The sequence below is a fragment of the Daktulosphaira vitifoliae genome, unplaced genomic scaffold (assembly GCF_025091365.1).
Source record: "Daktulosphaira vitifoliae isolate Bord-2020 unplaced genomic scaffold, ASM2509136v1 Scaffold_4, whole genome shotgun sequence".
NCBI lineage: Eukaryota > Metazoa > Arthropoda > Insecta > Hemiptera > Phylloxeridae > Daktulosphaira > Daktulosphaira vitifoliae.
The window spans coordinates 23613046-23633571 of record NW_026099575.1 but is presented as its reverse complement, the minus strand read 5'-3'; the positions used below and the strand labels follow the sequence as shown (position 1 = coordinate 23633571).

The following is a 20526-nucleotide window of genomic DNA, read 5'->3' as shown; positions in this document are numbered from 1 at the left end:
ATATATATATATATATATATATATATATATATTATAATTTTGATATCAATATATGTTTTATTATAAGAGACAAATATTATTAATATGATTTTAATTTAATCTATGAGTATGAAGATTGCAAAAATGAAAGTAAAATAACTATTGTATCATTAGTATAATAATTATGCAATAATCATTAGAAAGGCTCGTAATTACTAGAATTTGCATATTTTTTTTGGAAAAATCTAATGATACGGGAACTACAAAACAAAAGACCTGTGATAATTTTGTTTACGACCGAATAGCGAGAAGGTGCCATGATTATTATTTGTTTTCATTATTTTAATATTTGATTGATTTAAAAAAAAGTAATTTCCAGGATCGGTAAACATAGCGATGCGGGCCGAATATCCACCTTACAGTCTACCCTTACTTACAATGATCAATTTGACGTTCTTCTATTTTCCGAACTTAACATGTAACAGAGGGTAATGGTCCTCTTTCAAATATTTGGGACTCGAAGATGGTTCTTGGCTAGGCCAATGATGAACGCGACGGGTATTATGGCCGGTTTGCGCCAGAGACCAAACAACACCAATGAAAAAAATCACAAGAAAAATCTAGTTGGCACCCTGGAGATCGAACCCAGGACCCCGTGCGTCGAAACTTACGTTACTACCCACTAAGCCCAAACGACCCCTAGCCCTACCTGTATAGACTATAAATTTGTTCCAGAAAACAAATAAGCTAAATACGAAAATTATGTTGCTTATTTTGAAGTTCCAGTGGTGTTTTTAGCATTACATTAGCATTATAGTAGAAAAAAAATCAGGAAGATCAAAATATCTACAATTTTTTTTTTTACAACTGTTGTAACCAAATAAAATTCGAGACTAAAGTACGTATTTGTTTCTGTTAAAATAATTAATATATATGATCAGGTATATTTCAGTTCATATTCAAAGACTTCTTTTAGTATTCACTTTAAGAATTCTGAGTTTCGTCTCATAATCAAGTATTTAATTTCTTTAGACGTTTGTCAGTTTAAAGAAGTTCTATTTGTGATTCGTTATTAAAAATTTGATTGTATTATTTATTTCCAAAGTATATAAGAGATCAATTTTTATTATAAACAAATTTAGTCGTAATTTCATTGAGTTAAAAATAAAAAAAAACAAATTAATTTAGCGTATTAATTATAATATATAAAAATACATAAAGCATCATTTACTCAGACGTGAGTAATTATATTTACAATAATAACAAGTATATATACTTATTATTTTGCCATGCTTATAAATATATTACTTTGTAGCTTAGTAACGGAGATAATAAACATTTTAAGAACAAAACTTAATATAAATTAGAAAAACTGTGCTATGGAAAAAGAATTTATAAATACATTTATAATAGATTATGGAAAAATAATCATAAAGTTTTATGTAACAAATTAATATAAACTTATTATTAATAAATTATCAATATTTGCTACTATTACGGTCAAGATTTTTCATGTGTGTTTTCTTACTCAATACATTTTAGATCCAACATGTTGTTTCTTGATTAATTGAAAATTAACAAATGTTTGATTCAAGTATTTCTTTTAAACAGTTTTAGTATCTATCAGTTGTAAGTTATAGAATGTAATACCACAATGTTTTAATTTAATTTTAAAAATACACATCTTTACTAAAATAATTTTTTCGAAAGGAGAAAAAATTTGATTGCATAGGCAGTCATTTGTCAACCTGAATATAAAATTTTCATTATGAAATAATGAAACATTTTTGGTTCATTAAGTGCATATTTAAAGGGTAGTGGTCTCATAATAAGCTTATTTCTAATAATAAGCTTATTAATAAGCTACTAACTTTCTTCGTGCGGTGCCTGTAATCCTGAATATTCCTCATCGAGTATTGGTAATAATATTCCAAACTCTTTACATCTGGCAGTTGCATACTCTGTGACAAGTATTTTTTTTGATTTTTTACAAACCTTGAAGTAAAAAAATCATATTTAAAGCTCAATAAACTATTATCTATCAATTCACTTACTTTATCATCTTTGCATATTACAGCTTCTCGTTTTGGCCCTTCACATCCTTCATCTGTATTTACAGGTTTTGGATTATTACAAATTCTTGTTCTTAACCTAAAACCTAATTTAGGCAATACACTATTTTAAAAATTACATCGTATAAGATAAGGTTTTCTAATAGTGTAAATAAATTCATAAGTATTAAATTAAAAAATTAATCTATTGAATTTCTTACAAATAACAAAAAAAAAAAATTTCCGACTCTAAATTGTTTAATAATTTAAATGAATATACTAATAATGTAAATTGTATTTGTCTATAGTTCATTATAAACTTACCTTTCGATTTAATAATACACCCTGAAGTGCACTCATGGGATTTCCACTGGCTCCATCCTCCTTTTATAATATTTTTGGGTTTTTTTGGTTTACCTTTTACGCATTTTCCAGCTATGCACCACTGGTTAAAAAAAAATTAAATGTCCAAAGATATAAGATATTAATCAAAATATATTTTGTATAAATTTGTTTTTTATATACGAGATGTTTAATAAGTGATAACCTGTATATTTTTATGTATAATGAATATTAACTCTCAAATTAACCAAGTTCTGATACAAAAATGTGGTAGGATAAGTATGAAAACGTATTATATAAAATATAATGTAATACAATATAATTTAATTAAAAATTAAACTTAGTCACAAGATGTTAGTTTTATCAGATTGATTTGAAATTCAATAGTAAACATATTTATTTTAGTTAGAATAAAAATAGTTCTGGACCAACAAAAGATAGCTGTACAAAAAAAAAAAAAATATTTAATACCATGTATAATTTAAATTGTATAATATATATAGTAACAATAAATTTAATATAATTTTTTTTTGGATATTGAAAATTGATATTTACTGAATTTGGTCCACATGTGGTTCCATCTAATGCAGGACCAGCAAAATAGTATCCAATTCGGTTTGGAGTTTCACATTGTAAATTTTCACAAACGTCCTATAAACAAATATTAAGGTTATTTTTAATAAAATTGGTATCGATGCATTGTAATAAAAAAAATTGGTGATAACTATAAATAAAAATATAATTATGTTGTTATTTTATATAATTTTTTGTTTTTAATTAAACGTATATAAACACAGATTTAAAAGTTTATCATACAAGAATCTTTCTTTCTTTTACTAAAATTTAACGAATTTACGAACTAACGTGTTTTCATTATTTAATGTAATATCACCACCCTCGAACAAGAAGTAATAAATATTAATCCAATGAGATACATATTTAACCATCTTAATGTAACTCTATTAAATAACAGGTGAAGTTTCATGTTAAAGTAAATATTATTAAAGTGAAAATATTTTATAATTTAATAACAATATGATAGCTAAATTGATTTGTCATAATTTATGTAATATATCAATGAAAAATAATCGAATCAGTTTGAGATTTGTAAAAAAATATAGTTCATACATTTAAATCAATATATATTTTTAATATATATTATAATATATATAATACTAAGCACAAAATTATTATTATTTTTTAATTTTAAAACCATAGGGTTTGAGTTGAATAAGGTTACAAATATATAATTATTGATTTACCTCTAATTGCTGCTGAACTTCTTTGAGTGTAGTATCAGATTTCATTACTGTAGCATCACTATCTAATAATAGCAATTCACATTGTTTTTTTGCGTCCCACGTTTGACCGGGTTTGTCATTAAATTTGTTATGATCAAATCGTTGGAGATCTTTAGAACGATGTTTAGTAGATTTAAATAGACAATCAAGATTACTATAAACAATTTGTTATTATTCATAAATTAAATGAAAATGATGTTTTAGAATCATGTCTTTATCATATAAGGATTTTAAGGATTTAACATTATTTTTTTAAGTTATCATGTAAATTTAACTATCTCAAATTTTATGAAATGCTCTAATTAAAAAAAAAGACTGGTTGAAAATAACATTTTAACAGCATTTCAGAAATTATTGACATATTTATAACAAGATGACAGAACGAGTACGTAGTAATTAAAATAACCTAATTTCTAACTATATTTAAAAATGGTATCTTGTACTTTAAAGGTAGTTTAACTACACTTAATTTTCGAAGTTCAAAAATAATTTAATGTGTGAGTTTTTATTCAATATTTGAGTTGATAAAATAAAAAAAGGATCCTAGTCTACAAAATCACGTTATAAAGTTATCATATATTCATCACTCTGAGATATGTGAAGTTTACAAAGACTTTTCTGAAATAACTAACGAATACTTATGCCCAGTTTAATGAAGTTAGTAGATGAAAAATTAAAAAAATATCTCCCTTGTATATGTCATCAAATTACACTACGTGATGTCTATTAGAGGCTCAATATTTCCATGTGAAGTTATTTTAGATATATGTTTATTTTTCGGTTGTATTAACTTCTTTATAATTTCATTTAATGTATTCATATTTACTTAAAATCAGGGAATGAATTTGGTTTTCTGAAAATCGGTTATAAATAGTAAAACCTAATTTTTCTCGGTTTTTTTAATAACAACCCAAACTAAAACCGCATACAACCCAAAATCGTATCTGCAAACAAATCGAATGGTTTCAATCTCTATGATGCGAAGTTACATAGCTTTCTGATATGTTTTATCAAAGTCTGTTAAAAAATACACACCTCCATATCTGTATAAAAATGTGCTGACACTTTCAGACATCACATCGTTTTCGACATCATCTTTATTTATGTACACTTAGAATTTATTCCAATTTTAAAGTAAACATTATTAAATTTTCGTTATACGCGCGTTTCATATAGTTGTCATTTTTAGTTAAATTTTAATTTCATACACAATAGTATCAATAAATATATATCTATAATAGTAATAGTTATTTACTATTATTATTCAAAGTATAATTCAATAAACCATGTGAAATTGTCATAAGTATTATAGTTATTATTATGTATAGATTAACCAATGATGTAGCCAAGATTTTTCTTATGGTCTAATCATTTTTTCAACAAAAGGATATTTTAATTTGAGCCTTTTATATGATAAATATGTTAATATTAGAGTACTGGCTTATGTGCGACTAGTGTAGAATTAGGCGATATTTTACAGACGTTAAATTAAAATTATTACTCAATAAAATTCTCATAATTAAATAATTTCGATGATAAAATTTAGAAAAATTAATTAACTTACTCAAATTTAGAAGCAACTTGGGCGCTGCATTCTGACCAAAGTAGCTCTCCAGTTACTCCTCTTGATGGTGACATAATAAATCCTTCTTTTGGGCAGTTATTAGAACTTCCATCGTGATGCATTCCTAAGCTGTTATAATATATTATTATAATGATATCAATTAAATTTTCTTAGCAAATACTATTCAAAAACTGATAGAATGATCCGATAACCCAGCTGAATGTATTAATGAATGCAATCAAATATTTTATGTTAGAATATATTGTTACCTTACTGATTTTGTAAACAATTATATGTATGTATTTTTTTAAAGAACGTTTATTAGAAAATTTACAATCTATACAGCTATATGTACAATAAGTAAATATTTATAGATATATTTTTAACACGGAAATGATTTCGTGGATATAAAAAGTTTGAACTTGTTTATTTTTGGACCAATTAAATTTAATTTAAAGAATATTTATTTTGAAATTTTTATAATAAAAATTACTTTCTGAGGTGTTATAACTTTTAAATATTATGTTTAATTCAATTTGTACATTAATTAGAGTTCTTAAATAAACAAAAATATTTATTTAATATTACTTGAACCAATTATTTGTAGTATAATCAAAATTTTAATGTAGTTTTTGAAGAATTTAGATTTAGGAGATATAAACAGTTAAACACCATCGCAAGGTATAGTTTCAGACAATGCTGAAGTAACACCCGTTCTTATTTGTTATTGAACTAAATAATAATAAAAGGAAATATTTAAAATATTTACATACTCTTTACTAAAATAAAATTTATCTGCTCAGATCTAAAAAAATAATGTATAAAACATTCAACAAAATTTAACTGACCTATGACCTATTTCATGAGCCAAAATATAAACAGATGTGAAACCAGCTGAAGGATACGGTTTACCTAAAACGTTTGTTGATCCAAATTCTGCTATGATACAGGAATATTTTTCTGAGCAAATACCACCAACAGTAGCTAGGCCTATAAAATTTTATGTATAATCATTATTTTTAAAAATCTGTATTATCATTCAAGAGAACATAGTAACAAATCCATAATCTTAATTTTTACAAAATGTGTTGAATAATTTATTTTTATATTTACCACCATTATCTTTAAAAAATATTTTAATTGTTCCATAATTATTTATTTTTAATTTAGATAAAATGTTTTTTAGATTAAAAGTGAAATAATAAATAGCTCCGCATAAAACAATCAATAAATTATAAATGGTTAATTTTATTTATAAAATATGCATCTAAATTACCCATTGTTGAACCACTCCATTGGCCATTCTCTATGGCATAGAAGTCTAATCTATAAAAATGTTTAAAACAATTAATACTTCAACTATTAATTTAATAATTTTTCAATTTTTGTTTATTAAATAAATAGTGTATTTTTATAAAATAAAATATAATTAAGCTGCTAGATAACTATAAAAATTATTGGTCGACGCCAAGTAGTTGGGATTAAGGCGAGGAAGAAGAAGAGGAGAGAACTATAAAAATTATTACTCTCATCATTAATATATTACGTTGTATTTTAATAGTGCGTATCGAATAATTTACCCTGAAATATAAAGTCCTATATCCCATTGGTCTTTTTCTCGGTATTTTCTATTGAAAGCACAAAACGAATCCAACAATAAACTTCTCTCTCCGTTATAATGAGGTAAGTCAATAGGCTGTTTTTTAAAAATCTCAAGTTTTATTATAACAATGTCTAGTTTTTTACCTAAACTAGGATGATGATATAGAGCCTGGACCTGTCATAAATATAGAATAGACATTATCATTTTTTAAAAGAATTAATTTATACTGTCTATTTGTTGAGTTTTTACCACATACAGCATTGATATAAGCAAGAATCATGTCGGCCAATTGTTCGTCGTCATATTTGAAATATGGTGAAAAAATTTTGTAAGCAGGTTCATCAAAATACAGTGCTGTTTCTAGAACTGGGATTTCTTTTATACTGTCATACTTCAATTCTTTTGTCTATTAACAATTTAATTAAATTTAAACACTAAGATAAAAAATATTCTTAATTATTACTCACTAAGTCTTGTGACACTAAACTATGGTTTTTATTTAGTGTAGATAGCATATCTGTATTAACAAAAAACAATAATAATAAATAATAATAAAAAAAACAATGAAAAACTGCCAAGGGAAATTATATTAGATTCCATAAATGTTACTTTAAAGGAAAGAGTTTTTTGATCTTGGATTTTTCTATAAGATTACAAGACTTGGTAGTTTTTTCACGTGCACGTGTCTTAAGGCGTTTGTAATATTATTATACGTCAAAAATATTTGACTAACAATGTAAAAAACACACATTATTTATAAAAATTTTTACAGTTTTAATACTTAATATATTTGTATCCAATTTTAATAATATTATTGGTGAGTATAAAACAAATATAATATAATAACTATATTGTATTAGTTATATTCATTATAATTTGTAATATAACTGTCATTAAGGGAAATTCCGATAAAGTGAATAATGATGATATCTTAAAATCTATATGGTATTTGAATTTTGAAAACGTAGACTGTAATATAATTACAACATTAGACTACCATTTAATTAGCGATCGTTTGTAATAATAATGCACAATCCACATTTTGCTAAAATATAAGTTTAGCAAAAATTTTTATGGTGAGAGAAAAATATATTATTTTTTTAATAACTAATAGAATTATATTTCGAACACATCGAAGNGCAACCACAGAGTACGTATTCATTCGACATGATGGGCCCAAAAACGGAATTCAAATGCCCTATGATGGTCCCTATCGAGTCATAAGTAGGAACGAAAAAACTTTTGTTATTGATATTAATAAGAAGAAAGTTACAGTTACTATAGATAGACTTAAACCAGCATACATCATGGCAGATGAATACTCTAAGGAAAATATTCCGAAAAAGATCCAGACACATACACCCATTACCATTCCCAGGGAGGATCAAAGGACACGTTCCGGAAGAAGAGTCCATTTTCCAGACCGTCTTCAAGTAGGCTCCGCTTGACTCCGTCACTGGTAGGGGAGTGATGTAGCGACCAAAACATACGCAACGAATATTCTCGAATGTTCTCGTTATCAAAAACCTTCGAGAAACTTCGATAACGCCATAAGATAACCTACGCGGGTATAGAATATTCTAGAATTAGCGAGAGCCTTATCGGAGCTATATATATATCGGAAGAATCAGTCAGTTCAGTTAGTTCAGTTCAGACTGTCTAGTCCGCGATACGCTACACGACCGCTACACCCCGCCGCTGTTGTCATCGTGTATTACGTTTACTTCGATTATTTTATTTTTTCCTTACTGTATATACATATATTTTCTTTTAGTGTTTATACGTCTATTTTAGTGTTATAATTCTGTTTAATAAAAGTCTACCGCCATTTAAATAATTGTGTGTTGTAAGATATAACCCACATAATTATTACAATTAGTAATTTATATTATAATATATTAGAAGCACATTATACAGTTAGTTGTTGGCCTTATATATGGTGTTCCACCAGGTTTTAACATCTTTAATAATTTTAATGACTAGAAGCAGAATTTAAAATTTGAGATAGTTATAAAATATTATTATTCATCAAAACATATTTTGTAATCATACTTTTTTTGCTCCTAAATTAATCTACCCGTTTTACCTTTGATTCTCCTATGATAATGATGTGATAGAGTTTAAGTAGTGAATTTTTAATTTGGCAATGGAACTGTTTTACAGCAAAATTAAAAAATTTATTGTAATTTTTAAATTTAAACCAAATAAATAATTTGAATGTTTAATATGATATTATAAAATTTAAAATTGAAACATAAATAATTAAGTTTAGAGTAAAATTTGTAAAAATAACTGTATTGTAAACAAATTAAAATATCTATTACTCCCCAGTGTAATCTTCCCATCCATTAAATTTCTAACGATTTTATAAAAAAAAAGTAGAGATACATTAATACAATATTATTATATTGATTATAATATACAGTGCAATTTAAGTACCATCCAATTTATAACACTATATATTTCATACCAAACTCGTCTGTCCAAGTGTGGTTTAGAGCCGGTGCCCGTTTCAAAATGAAATATGTATTTTCATTGACATTTTCGCATCGATAACTACATAGTCTTGAGTTTAAAGATAGCATTTCGTAAGTCAAGTCTTCCATAAAAATTATTCCACTCTGAAATGTTATAATTCAGTAACGAATGGATTTTTTTTTAACCATTATGTCAATCTGTACGATTGAACTTAATAATATTGTGCTTATAAATATCTTAATTATATTTTACTCATATGAATTTACATTTAAGTTCATATGTAGTCGAATTTTAGACAAATTTCTTTCAAAATATTTCAAGTTATTCAAACTTTTTATATGTATTGATGTATGATTATTTCATAGTAAACTCTTATAATATATTTTTATAATAATTACTTTGGAACTTCCTGAGCAATATGTAAATGCAGCAGCAAAATTATCTCCTATTTTTCCCCGGTGTATATAGTGGCAATGTTTTAACGATTTCCCGTCTAATTCTGTCGATATACCATTCTCTTTAATTGTCCACACAAAGTTATCACTAAGTAGTTTTTCATTTTGCTCCAAACGTAAATGTATAGGTCTGTGAAAAATATGATAGAAAATTAAGTAAATATATACTGTGGCATTTATATAATAAATTTAATTAATATATACTTAACTAATTTAAATAAACAATAATATTTAGAACAACATCGAGTTAAAATATAAAACAAAGTCCCCATTATGAGAAAAATTATTGATATTTTTATGATTAAATTAAAAAAGTAAAATAATTTCAAATTGTTTTAAAGAGTTTTGAAATAAAAAACTTCACGATTCAACATTTAAAAACGCCTACAAGTGTATGTTTTCCCGTTTTATGTTGTACCTATAATGTTTTCTTTGTGAAAGTTACTCTCGGAATTAAGTGTACCAGTTTAAAAGGGTACGTTTATAGTACGAGCTCAATCATTAGTTCCGGGATTTTGAATTTGACTTGGATGTTAAACATTTTTACCCAAATGCAAAGTGCACATAAACATGCGTGTATATGTATGGGAAGATCTTTTACAGTGTTTTAAACCAACACCCTACGGGCACCTATAGTATAGTACTTCGTTTAACGTTACGTGTACTTCATCCTTGTAGTTTTTACTTTTTTTTGTCGTGACTATATGTAAACATTTATTTCTCAGTTAACAATTATTTGAGTTATTTAAGTATTTGCTTTATTTCTTCTGTAACTCTTACCTTCCAAACGCTAAAAATTTACTATCAGACTTCTCAGCAGGGTTTTCCAATGAAACAATCTCATATTCAGGTACATCTATTAGGTTAGACACTCCAAAATAGTAACCGATTTCATCACTTGTCATCAACTCGTGAAGAACCTTTAAAAAACGCCATGTACATTAATACAATTTAAACAGTGATAACTTAAGACAGACATTTTTTTAATTCAATGCGATATTTAAAGTATAAGATATTTACTTTTAAAGCACTTTTAAATTATGGGGATTCTATCGCTTTGAGATAAATTGGTTTTTTTTACTTTGATTATACAAGTATTAAATTACTATTAAAAATAGCTTGAGATGATTTCAAATAGAAATTAGTACCATCAACACGATTATTAGACATCTTAGTGTATACTTCTATAAATTAATATTTAATTTCTGACAAAGCTTTATAAATAATTAAAAGGAGGTTGACGTCATCAACATTATTTTTAAATAAGCTAAATTTTAATAGTCGTATGATTTTTTTTATCGAAAATTTTTTATTTAACGGAAATCTGGTAATTATTCATAGCTATATAGTAGCTACATAATAATAATAATAATCGAATAATGTATATATTATGTTAGAGGTTCATGGACATTTACAGCACAGAAAATTGTTTTATAACTTTATTGTATGATATATTTTTTTTTAATAAATTATACAACATATAATTTTTGAATGATTAATGGATACAGTACAAACAATAAAATTATGACAAATATATCTCAAACTTTTTCAACGAAACGTATAAATGCTTAATAATTTATGATACTACACAGATAATTAAAATACAGACATACTTCAATTGTTACATGGATTTGAAGGAGATGTGTACAGAAATAGATTATTTCTGACGGGTAAAATTTAAAAAGTAAAGCAATAATTAGACATTAGAGTGTAATTAAATTTCTATAGTATTATTTAAAAATACTATATTTATACTATTAAATTAAAAATAAAATTTGGTTGATTAATGTAAACAGGTAAACTGAAATTTACTGTAAAAATTGTTTTTATGGTTTTAAATTATTCTGGAACATATATTGTCTTTTTATGATTTTCTCCATTTATAAACATAAATTTTATTTTTCTTATCAATATATTGTATCGTTGTACAATAAGGAACAAAATGATTTTTTTATTATTTATTTACTATTTAAATTACATTACTAGAAACCACTTAGATACTAAAAATAATTAATTACTAGTTGATCTAACTATTTAAAAATATTGGATTTTTATATGTTTATCTGAATAAAAATAAGTACAATAAAAAATGATAATCATTTTTCCGTTATAAATTAATGTCAAAAATTAATCATACCTGATAATTATTTAAAAGGCCAACAACGGAGCTAACTAAAAAAATTAACCTAAGTAAAACTGTCCTCATTGCTTCGCTTCTAAATACATTATACTTAAAACCACTATAATCACATAACAACCGCAGTTTCAACGATCAGGTTCAATGACACAATGTTGAAATTTAAATGCTAGGGCTAAATCATGAGGGCATTATGCACATTCAAAATTTAGTAATTAAATATGATGGTAAAGTAATTATAAACTGTAGAAAATATATTTTGAATTATTTTACAAAATCAACTTAAAAACAAAAATGTTGATATATGACACAACTTATTTTTAGTATATTTTTTATAAAATGGTCAAGAAATGATAACTAATTATGATTTGTAGTTTTTATATAATAAAATATATTGATTGAAAACATTTTTTTTTCAATTACATTTTATTTTTCTCGGAACTAAATGAGGATATATTTCCAAAACTTATAAAATAATAAAAAAAATCAAGTAAAATTTATGATTTTTTCCCTAATACAATTTTTCTAAAATACAGTTTAATAATGTTATTATAATATATAATGTTTTAAAAACATTTTTATAACATTAATTTTAAAAATTCTATTTGGGTTTATTATCGTATAATTTGTTATATGAATAATAATTGTTTAGATTATTTATTATTTTCATTACTTTTTTATAACTTTTTATTAATTTAGTAATATTGTTTATTTGAATAATAAAAATTATCAGAATATAATAATGCTTCTGACTAAACTTTAATCTACTATTTTGCTAGAGCAAGATTTTTTTTTATCTTGAGCTTTGAAATATATTAGACACGTTTAGATGAGAATCATTTCAAAGGTTTTTTGATGAAGGTATATATAAATGAAACTAAAATTAGAGTGTATTTTTGTGTCATAACACTTAAGACAACTTTAACACGAAATTTACTTTGTGAACTAAGTACCGACGATAACTTAAAAGTGATGAAGATATCTTTTGCGCTAATTAGCTTCAATAAACAGTTATTCTTGTTCTTACTATTGTAATTTATCATTACATTTTGTTTTTAAGAAAAAACATTAGAAGTTGATGACAAATGAATCATTTGAATCACAATTATTCCTATTTTACTACTTAATGATTATTAACCTTGTAAACAACAGGACGGAAGCAAATTTAGTACGGTTATATTGTATATAAACAACATTAATCATCTAAAACACAATTAATCTTTTTCAACCATAACTGGAATAAAAATGGTGAGTTTAATTTAAGATTTTTTTTTCAGAATTTTAGTATCCATATAACTTAATATTTGTTTATTAATTTAGTTTATTTTTTGTTATAAGATTTATAATTATAATATTCTTTTTAAAAACTATACTTTTAATCTTATAATAATATTGTATTAATAATGAAATATTTTTTGAGTTCTAATTTCTATCAAAAATTATTAATATATACCTAAAAAAATTTAAATTAAATCAAATTATTATTAAAATTTGTATTTTAATAATAAAAGATAAAAATAATTTCGTTTCCACAAAGGACACGGATAATTTTTTTTATTTTTGCTTGAACTAAAAAAGTATGAAACCACTGATATATCTAAATATAGTGTAAAACAATACTTTTCTTTGAAGTTTTTTGTTTTTATTATCTGAATATTAAAAGGGGTACACACATTAATGTATAATTATTTTAACTTGGCATAAATTTATAATATAGGCTGCGTTCATTGTAATTCACAAAGTTTTTTATGATTTTTTAGATAAAATATTTTACATCTAATTTGAAAATTTTTGTTTAACTTTCAGCTAAAAATCCATGTATTGATGATATTGGTTCAACACTTAGTCTTTTTCCCGACGGAATATGTTTTCTGTGTTTCCATAGTTAACCGTTTATATGATGGAGCTGCCGTTGATAGTTCTAGTAGCCTATCAAGGAACCGTAGGTTTATCATTGTCAACGGCGATGGGGTACCTGAGTATCCAGAAATAGATAACGACGGTATTGATAATCATGATATCGATTACGATTTAGACGATATTGACGATGTAGATGATCCTGATGACGGTTATTACGGACCAGGCCACCACTTTTGGTGGCATCATGTTTACCATCATGATAGTCCAATTCTACCCTTTCCATTATTTCCACCGTTTCCACGAAGATACCCTAAAATACTGGTGCCGAGATGTGACCAGTGGCCATTCACATGTCACAATCGGTTAGAAGTTATTCAATGGCTTCAATGTTATTACGAATATATAGGAGGACCTCATCATGATGTGTACTCAGGACATGGGACATCTGTTCATTTTTTATAAGTCGACAGTGTAAAATAGTTAGTGTAGTATAGTTGTTACGTAATTGATTTTTTGCGCATAAAGTAAAAACGCGTATGGTGTATCGTTAAAAAAAGATTTGTATTTTACACTCTTCAAACCTTTTTCCTTTATTAAAATGTAACGAGGTAAAAAATAAAAAATCATTCATTAATTTCATCGAAAAGAAATTTTACCCGTATATTGAATTTTATGGGTGTAAATTGTATTATGCTTTACATGAAACGTTCACAAAAAAACCTTAGAGTTCGTATAAAAATATTAATGACAAAATTATTAAGTATTTATTTAATAAAATACAATTTTCAAATAATAATTATGAAGTAGCATAGATACACTTTATCATAGTAACACTTTAAAACGCAATCGGTAATAATTGAATGGTAGTCCAATTATCTTAAAAGATTTCTTTTTTTGGTAAATTATTTCTCAAAGTTATGACACTATATTTATATTGTTCATTACATAGGGTAACTAATAATTTGAGATTTAGCTTTATAGTTAAAAATTAGTCTCTTTTAAAACTTGGAGTAATAAAATAATATTAATGTAATACTATGTAAAATATTTTTCAGGGAAGGGAAATATATGAAAGCTACTGTAAAAAAATTGCCCACACTTCGCTTATGGTACAATATTATATGTATAGTAAATTATTTCATCTAATGTGATCTATTTATTTTATAGGTTTTTTTTTATAACGATATTTTAACTCAATAATTAAATTGTCTGAATTATTATAATTAAATTACTTATGTAACCAATTTTCGGAAAATAGTTTATTTTTATTGACAGTATAAAATTTATGCTGATACAAATATAAACTTGCACTTAAATCTATAAGTTATATAAATTGTACACAATTATAATTATTGTATTAAATGTGGAAGTCAAAGTTTATTTTATGTTTATACGTAGAAATAAATGTAAATTTGTATATAATAAATAGCTATTAATAAATATTCCTTAAATTATTTAACTATAATATTAATAAGAAAAACAAAAATTTGTTAAGATCATAATTTTTTCACTAAAAAAGAATATGTATTAATTGATTAAAAAAGAAAGATAAAATCTGTTATAAAAAGTATTAAGTACTTTTTTTTTGTAGAGTTGTACATTTTATACATCAGCTAAAACATTAATGACTCACAATGTTTCTTCACATGTCAATGTACAAAAATAAACTATTTAAGTAGATATTATTTTTCTAACATTTTGTGATTTTTTTTTACAGAAATTCTTGTTATATTACCAAATGTATCATTTAGAATACTAATTGATGTTTAAACACAACATGTTAATCACTATAAAGTAATATTTTTTAATTAATTTACAATAATTAACAAATAATAAGAATATATCATTCCGGGTTTTGAATTTTAGAAATAAAGGAAGTAATATTATTGATTGATCAAGTTTAATTAAATTTTGCTTAAACATCAGTAGTAGTAGAAGTGTTGTTATTTTCAAAATATTCATTAAAAGTACATTTATAACTTACTTATCTTCATTTTATTACTAGTTAGTGTGTTCATCAAAAGTTTTAAAGTTTCGAAAAACTTTTAAGTAAAAAAAAATAGAAGTTTATATTGTTGATACATTAATTTGAATATTTCTGTTTTTATTTCGAAAACTGAAAATACCTTATAATTTGCATAAATTGAGGCTAACAATTTTTCTTTGAAAGTTTTATCATAAAATTAAATATTGAGTTACATTATGGCTAGATTCTTTCTATACTTAATACTTCATTTTATTATAATGTTTTAAATAATTTTTTTCTAAGAATTTATTCATAATGTATCTGTTTGTTCAAACTGGTCTTTCAAAAATGTCTCGTGTTGTCCAAAAAATTGTATTATACGATAATAAGTTAGCCCGGTGAATTCATTTTAACAATCCACTTTTCATAGAGTGATAATTCATACTCCGTTAATTTAAATGTATTTAAGTATACGCTGCAAAAATGACCCGACAATTAATTGTATTTCGAATTGTACTAAAATAGTATTATATAATATTATTTTGGTACACAACATATATGTTTACGGTCAACCAATCAGATATAACTACTCTGTAGAGAATAGTGTATAATAGTATAATATATATATGTATTTATCGAACTGTTGTTTTCTTACGATCATATCAATTTATCGTGAACGAGAAAGTATAATACAAAAGTTTTTGAACGCGTAGGTTACTGAGCTTATGTTCTCATTGTCGAGATAGTTTTCTTACAGTGTATTGAAGTTTCCCCTTGAGTTTATTTCTTATATTAAGATTAGACCTTTCAAAAATATTTCACGCCGTGAATTGAACATTTGCCACGTGACTATATTTTATCGTTTGACTTGGCTTTTTATTTTTCAAAACAGCAAAGTAATTTATGTGTTATTAAATATACATGAATTAGAAAATATTTTTTATGTTCAACTTTCTAGACGTATTTTTTAACGAATGCATTTACAGTAATTGTTTTACATCGTTTTTTTTTTATATATATAAACACATAGCGGAATATTCAATCGTTTTGATTTAATAAGGAAATTCATTCTGTGTAAAAATCCAAAGATCTGTCTTGTTTTACTTTGAAATAAAACAACAATAGCTTAAATATTATAACTTATGAAGGGACGTGTCGACTGCCATTTGGAAGTTTTTATCAGTGACCATATGTGCATCTGATTTTGAGTTAGCGACTGTTGAATACTGATGACAATGTTTAAAAATAATTTTGCACAACACCCAACTGCAGAAAGTACCTTTAAATTAGCCGAGTGCGGGCTCACAAATACATTTGGACACAGCCAAAGTATAATTATGAGAAAGAAAAGTAAGGCACAGCTGAAATGATGTCTACGTGACTACAAAGCTGTGTACATTTAATGACATTGTTCATGTGTACGGCTATGTTATTTTTTAGAAACGTATCGATCCACTGTAGTGTACTCGCTATCCAACGTAATTATTTTATGAAGACACACTATGCGTTACCAACAGCCTAATTTATTCGTAATCTCACGTAAGTTATGATAAATGAAAATAGAATAAGAAAAACCACGTGCGTTATGCACCATCGCTGTCAAATGGTTTTTTCAATAAAACATAAAAGTGATGGTCAAGGGAAATTGTTTGAGATCTTAATTGGCTTACATTTCTTAACGCTTTAATTTGGTAACGCATCGCGATCCATTTAAAAACGTAATGTTAAAGAGTTCCTAGGAAATGTTTTCTACGTTTGTTAACCTTCTGACAATGACCCGCTAAAATTCAATTGAATAAAATGATTCGGTTGATTTAAGAATACGTTCTGGTCTGTATGATTTCGATTTGAATATTTCAGAAATATCTTCGAATAACTTATTTTTTTTACTTTTTCAAATTTAATTAGACGACATATATTAATTTAAAGTATTTCTGGGAAACTAATAATAAAGCAATGTGATAAAAAAATTTTAAGTGCTACTGAATTTACATAATCACAATAAATATTGCTAAACCAATATTTAGTTATTGACATTTTGTATATTTAACAAAATATTATTTTTGAATTAATTTTTTGAAATTTCACTATCTTTACATTATAGAAACTAAATTTAAAGGTCATAGCTACCATCGATTTGCGACTCTTACATTTCTAAATAAGTGTATACCTTATGGTTTTTCACGAAAATACTGGGAATATCATTCGACAGATTGCTAAATTAGCTTAAACTTTAAAATTAGATTANTTTCACGAAAATACTGGGAATATCATTCGACAGATTGCTAAATTAGCTAACTTCATAGATTTTGAATGATTAATGATAAATGATTAATAATTAAGTTAATTATTAATGATATATTCGTTGTGCTATACTTTAAATTAGTCAACATAGAATTCATAAAAGGCTAAGAATTGTACAAATATCCATTTAACACATTTATTATTCAGTAATATAAAATTCGTATGATGTCTCATTAAATAATTATACGTCCAGAGAATTTAAATCTCTTTAGTGGATTGTATAAAAGCACTGACTACAGGATTATGAACTTTTTAATGCATATACATGTAATGGGATTAAAATGAGAAATTGTTTGATATTACTTTTAAGTATAGGCACAATTTCAACAACATTTTTGGAGTGCCTTATTATATCTAATTTCCTACGCTGTAATATTTCTTTTTATATAATTATTAATGCAGTTTTTCTAAAATAGTAGAAAGGATTAATTTTAAAATTGTAAAGATTAAGTTACCCCAATTTTCTAAATAATACATGTTTAGTGTTTTACTATATTTAATAACACAAGTTTTATGGCATGATACTAAAATTTTTTTTGTTATTTAAATGGTATTTAGTTTTGAAAAGTTCAATAAAGTGAACATTCAAATATTATTTAGTATTCATAATAGTTATGGTAAAATCAATTCATAAAATAAAATAATTAAAAAAAAAAAATTGTTTACTTAAAATCACTTGTAGAGTTCTTTTATATGTTTTAAATTTGTTGCTACATTTTTAATATTTGTAATATTTTTTTAAATCATCTAAATTTTAGGGCATAACCTTAAAATTAAAAACAATTTTAAAATTTAATATTCATTCTTATTTTTTGATTTATTATAATGTTAATTTAAAACTAAACAAGGAATATTGAGACAAGTACGTTACAAAATATATTTAATAACAAGTAAATAAAACTTATGTAAATAGGTTTTAAGTTTTTTAACTGAACTCGATATTTTTGATTATTTATAATTATTTACGAAATCTTCAATTATGTTTATTAAAAATTTCTTATTATCTCCAACATTTTTTATGTAAATTTGTCTGTATGTGACAGGTGATGTTATTATTCAGAAAATGTTCAGTAACAAAATTTAAACATTATAGAAACAGAGCGTGATTAACATACAAGGTATATAATGTTAAGTATTAGAACAAACAAAGTCCTAAATCTTAATACGTAAGTTTTTACACACCCAACTTTATTATGAGTTTATAAGTTTCTTACAGTTGCACGTCCAAAGTACTCAGCGAACTCATCAATCATAAAATCCTTTATTAAACAACTTCATTAGACTCTACCGACCATACGTAATGATGTATGATCAATTAACCTCGTTAGAGTGGTGTGCATAAGGCTGATTTCACGGCTAAGTTGATGCTTTTCGATCTACTTCTATACAAAATCCTAAGTTATATTATTTCTATAGGGTCTTTTTGTTTGATTTTTTAAAGGTAAAAAAGATAAACAATATTACTGTTATCTAATAATCAACTTGGATTTAAGCTCTTAGTATAAAAAATTTCGTTAATCAATTGATTTACCCCAAAAAATTGAAGTATTAGTCCATTAGTTTAGGTAATAATTGATAAACTATAATAATCCACAACTTTCATGTTTGGTTAATGATTTAAATTTGATGAATGACGTAGTGAGTTGAAGTGCTATGTTTTCTTATTGTATCCAACGCAATGGATTATAATTTTCACCACGTGCAGTTGAAAATCTCTAATATTTACTCAAAAAAGTAAAGAACGGATGATCCAGCTTAAATTTCAAGTTTACCAGCAATTAAAATGTCCACTTTGCTATATTATTCCACTAATTGTAAACTTAGGACTTTAAGTTTATAATTTATTTAATGTTGTGCAATTTTACTTTTATTTTATTAAACTTAAAGAGTTTTAATTAAAGTAAAAAATGTATGTATCTGGTTTTGACTCAATTTATTTATTTTTAATATAAAATGTTATGAAACTAATTATCTTACTAAAATAACTCAATTATTACTTTGGTTTATTAAAATTGATTTAAGTTATGAAAATGAGAAATTCGCTGTTAGTTGTTTTTAATTATTTTATGTATTAAATGATTTTTAATGTTTCGGTAAAATGAATTGTATCAATAAGCAAATTATTTTTTTTTTTTACTTAAGAGAATTGAAGTAATCAAAATTATTATTTTTTAAATAAAATTAACCTGGAAATGCTATAAATTAAACAAATAATATGAGGGTTTTAAAAATAAATTACTTAAGTTGCAATGCCAACTATTACATCACAATTAAAACTTTGAACATTATTAAAAGAAAACATGCTGAATAATCAAGAAAAATTAAATTTGTTGATTTGCAATTTAAAACTTTTGATAACTTTACAAATTAAAATAAATCAAATATCACGTATACAGATATTCTGTCAATTACAATTTATTTCAATATATTGGTACTAGAGAGCCATAACTGAAGAATAATAATATAAGGTATAGTTGTTCACGACA

At 24.8% G+C, this 20526-nt stretch overlaps 2 protein-coding genes across 2 annotated transcripts in view; one reads left to right on the top strand and one right to left on the bottom strand.

Moving 5' to 3' along the window:
- Positions 1–11982, bottom strand: part of LOC126904413 (A disintegrin and metalloproteinase with thrombospondin motifs adt-2-like) — a 14753-nt gene extending 2771 nt beyond the window's left edge. Inside the window, exons 1-15 of the mRNA XM_050683436.1 lie at positions 11911–11982; positions 10554–10693; positions 9717–9903; positions 9311–9461; positions 7308–7357; positions 7097–7246; positions 6818–7014; positions 6514–6563; positions 6086–6227; positions 5238–5366; positions 3635–3827; positions 2928–3023; positions 2355–2475; positions 2034–2137; positions 1851–1974 (exon numbers count right to left, since the gene is read on the bottom strand). Of these exons, the coding sequence (XP_050539393.1) occupies positions 1851–1974; positions 2034–2137; positions 2355–2475; positions 2928–3023; positions 3635–3827; positions 5238–5366; positions 6086–6227; positions 6514–6563; positions 6818–7014; positions 7097–7246; positions 7308–7357; positions 9311–9461; positions 9717–9903; positions 10554–10693; positions 11911–11979 (1903 nt within the window). The 5' untranslated portion in view covers positions 11980–11982. The remainder of the gene's footprint in view (positions 1–1850; positions 1975–2033; positions 2138–2354; positions 2476–2927; positions 3024–3634; positions 3828–5237; positions 5367–6085; positions 6228–6513; positions 6564–6817; positions 7015–7096; positions 7247–7307; positions 7358–9310; positions 9462–9716; positions 9904–10553; positions 10694–11910) is intronic.
- Positions 11983–13083: 1101 nt separating this feature from the next.
- LOC126904414 (uncharacterized) lies at positions 13084–14373 on the top strand. Its single transcript, XM_050683437.1, has 2 exons — positions 13084–13158; positions 13717–14373. The coding sequence occupies exons 1-2, from the start codon at positions 13156–13158 to the stop codon at positions 14230–14232; spliced, it is 519 nt and encodes a 172-aa protein (XP_050539394.1). The 5' UTR covers positions 13084–13155; the 3' UTR covers positions 14233–14373.
- The last annotated feature ends 6153 nt before the right edge of the window (positions 14374–20526 follow it).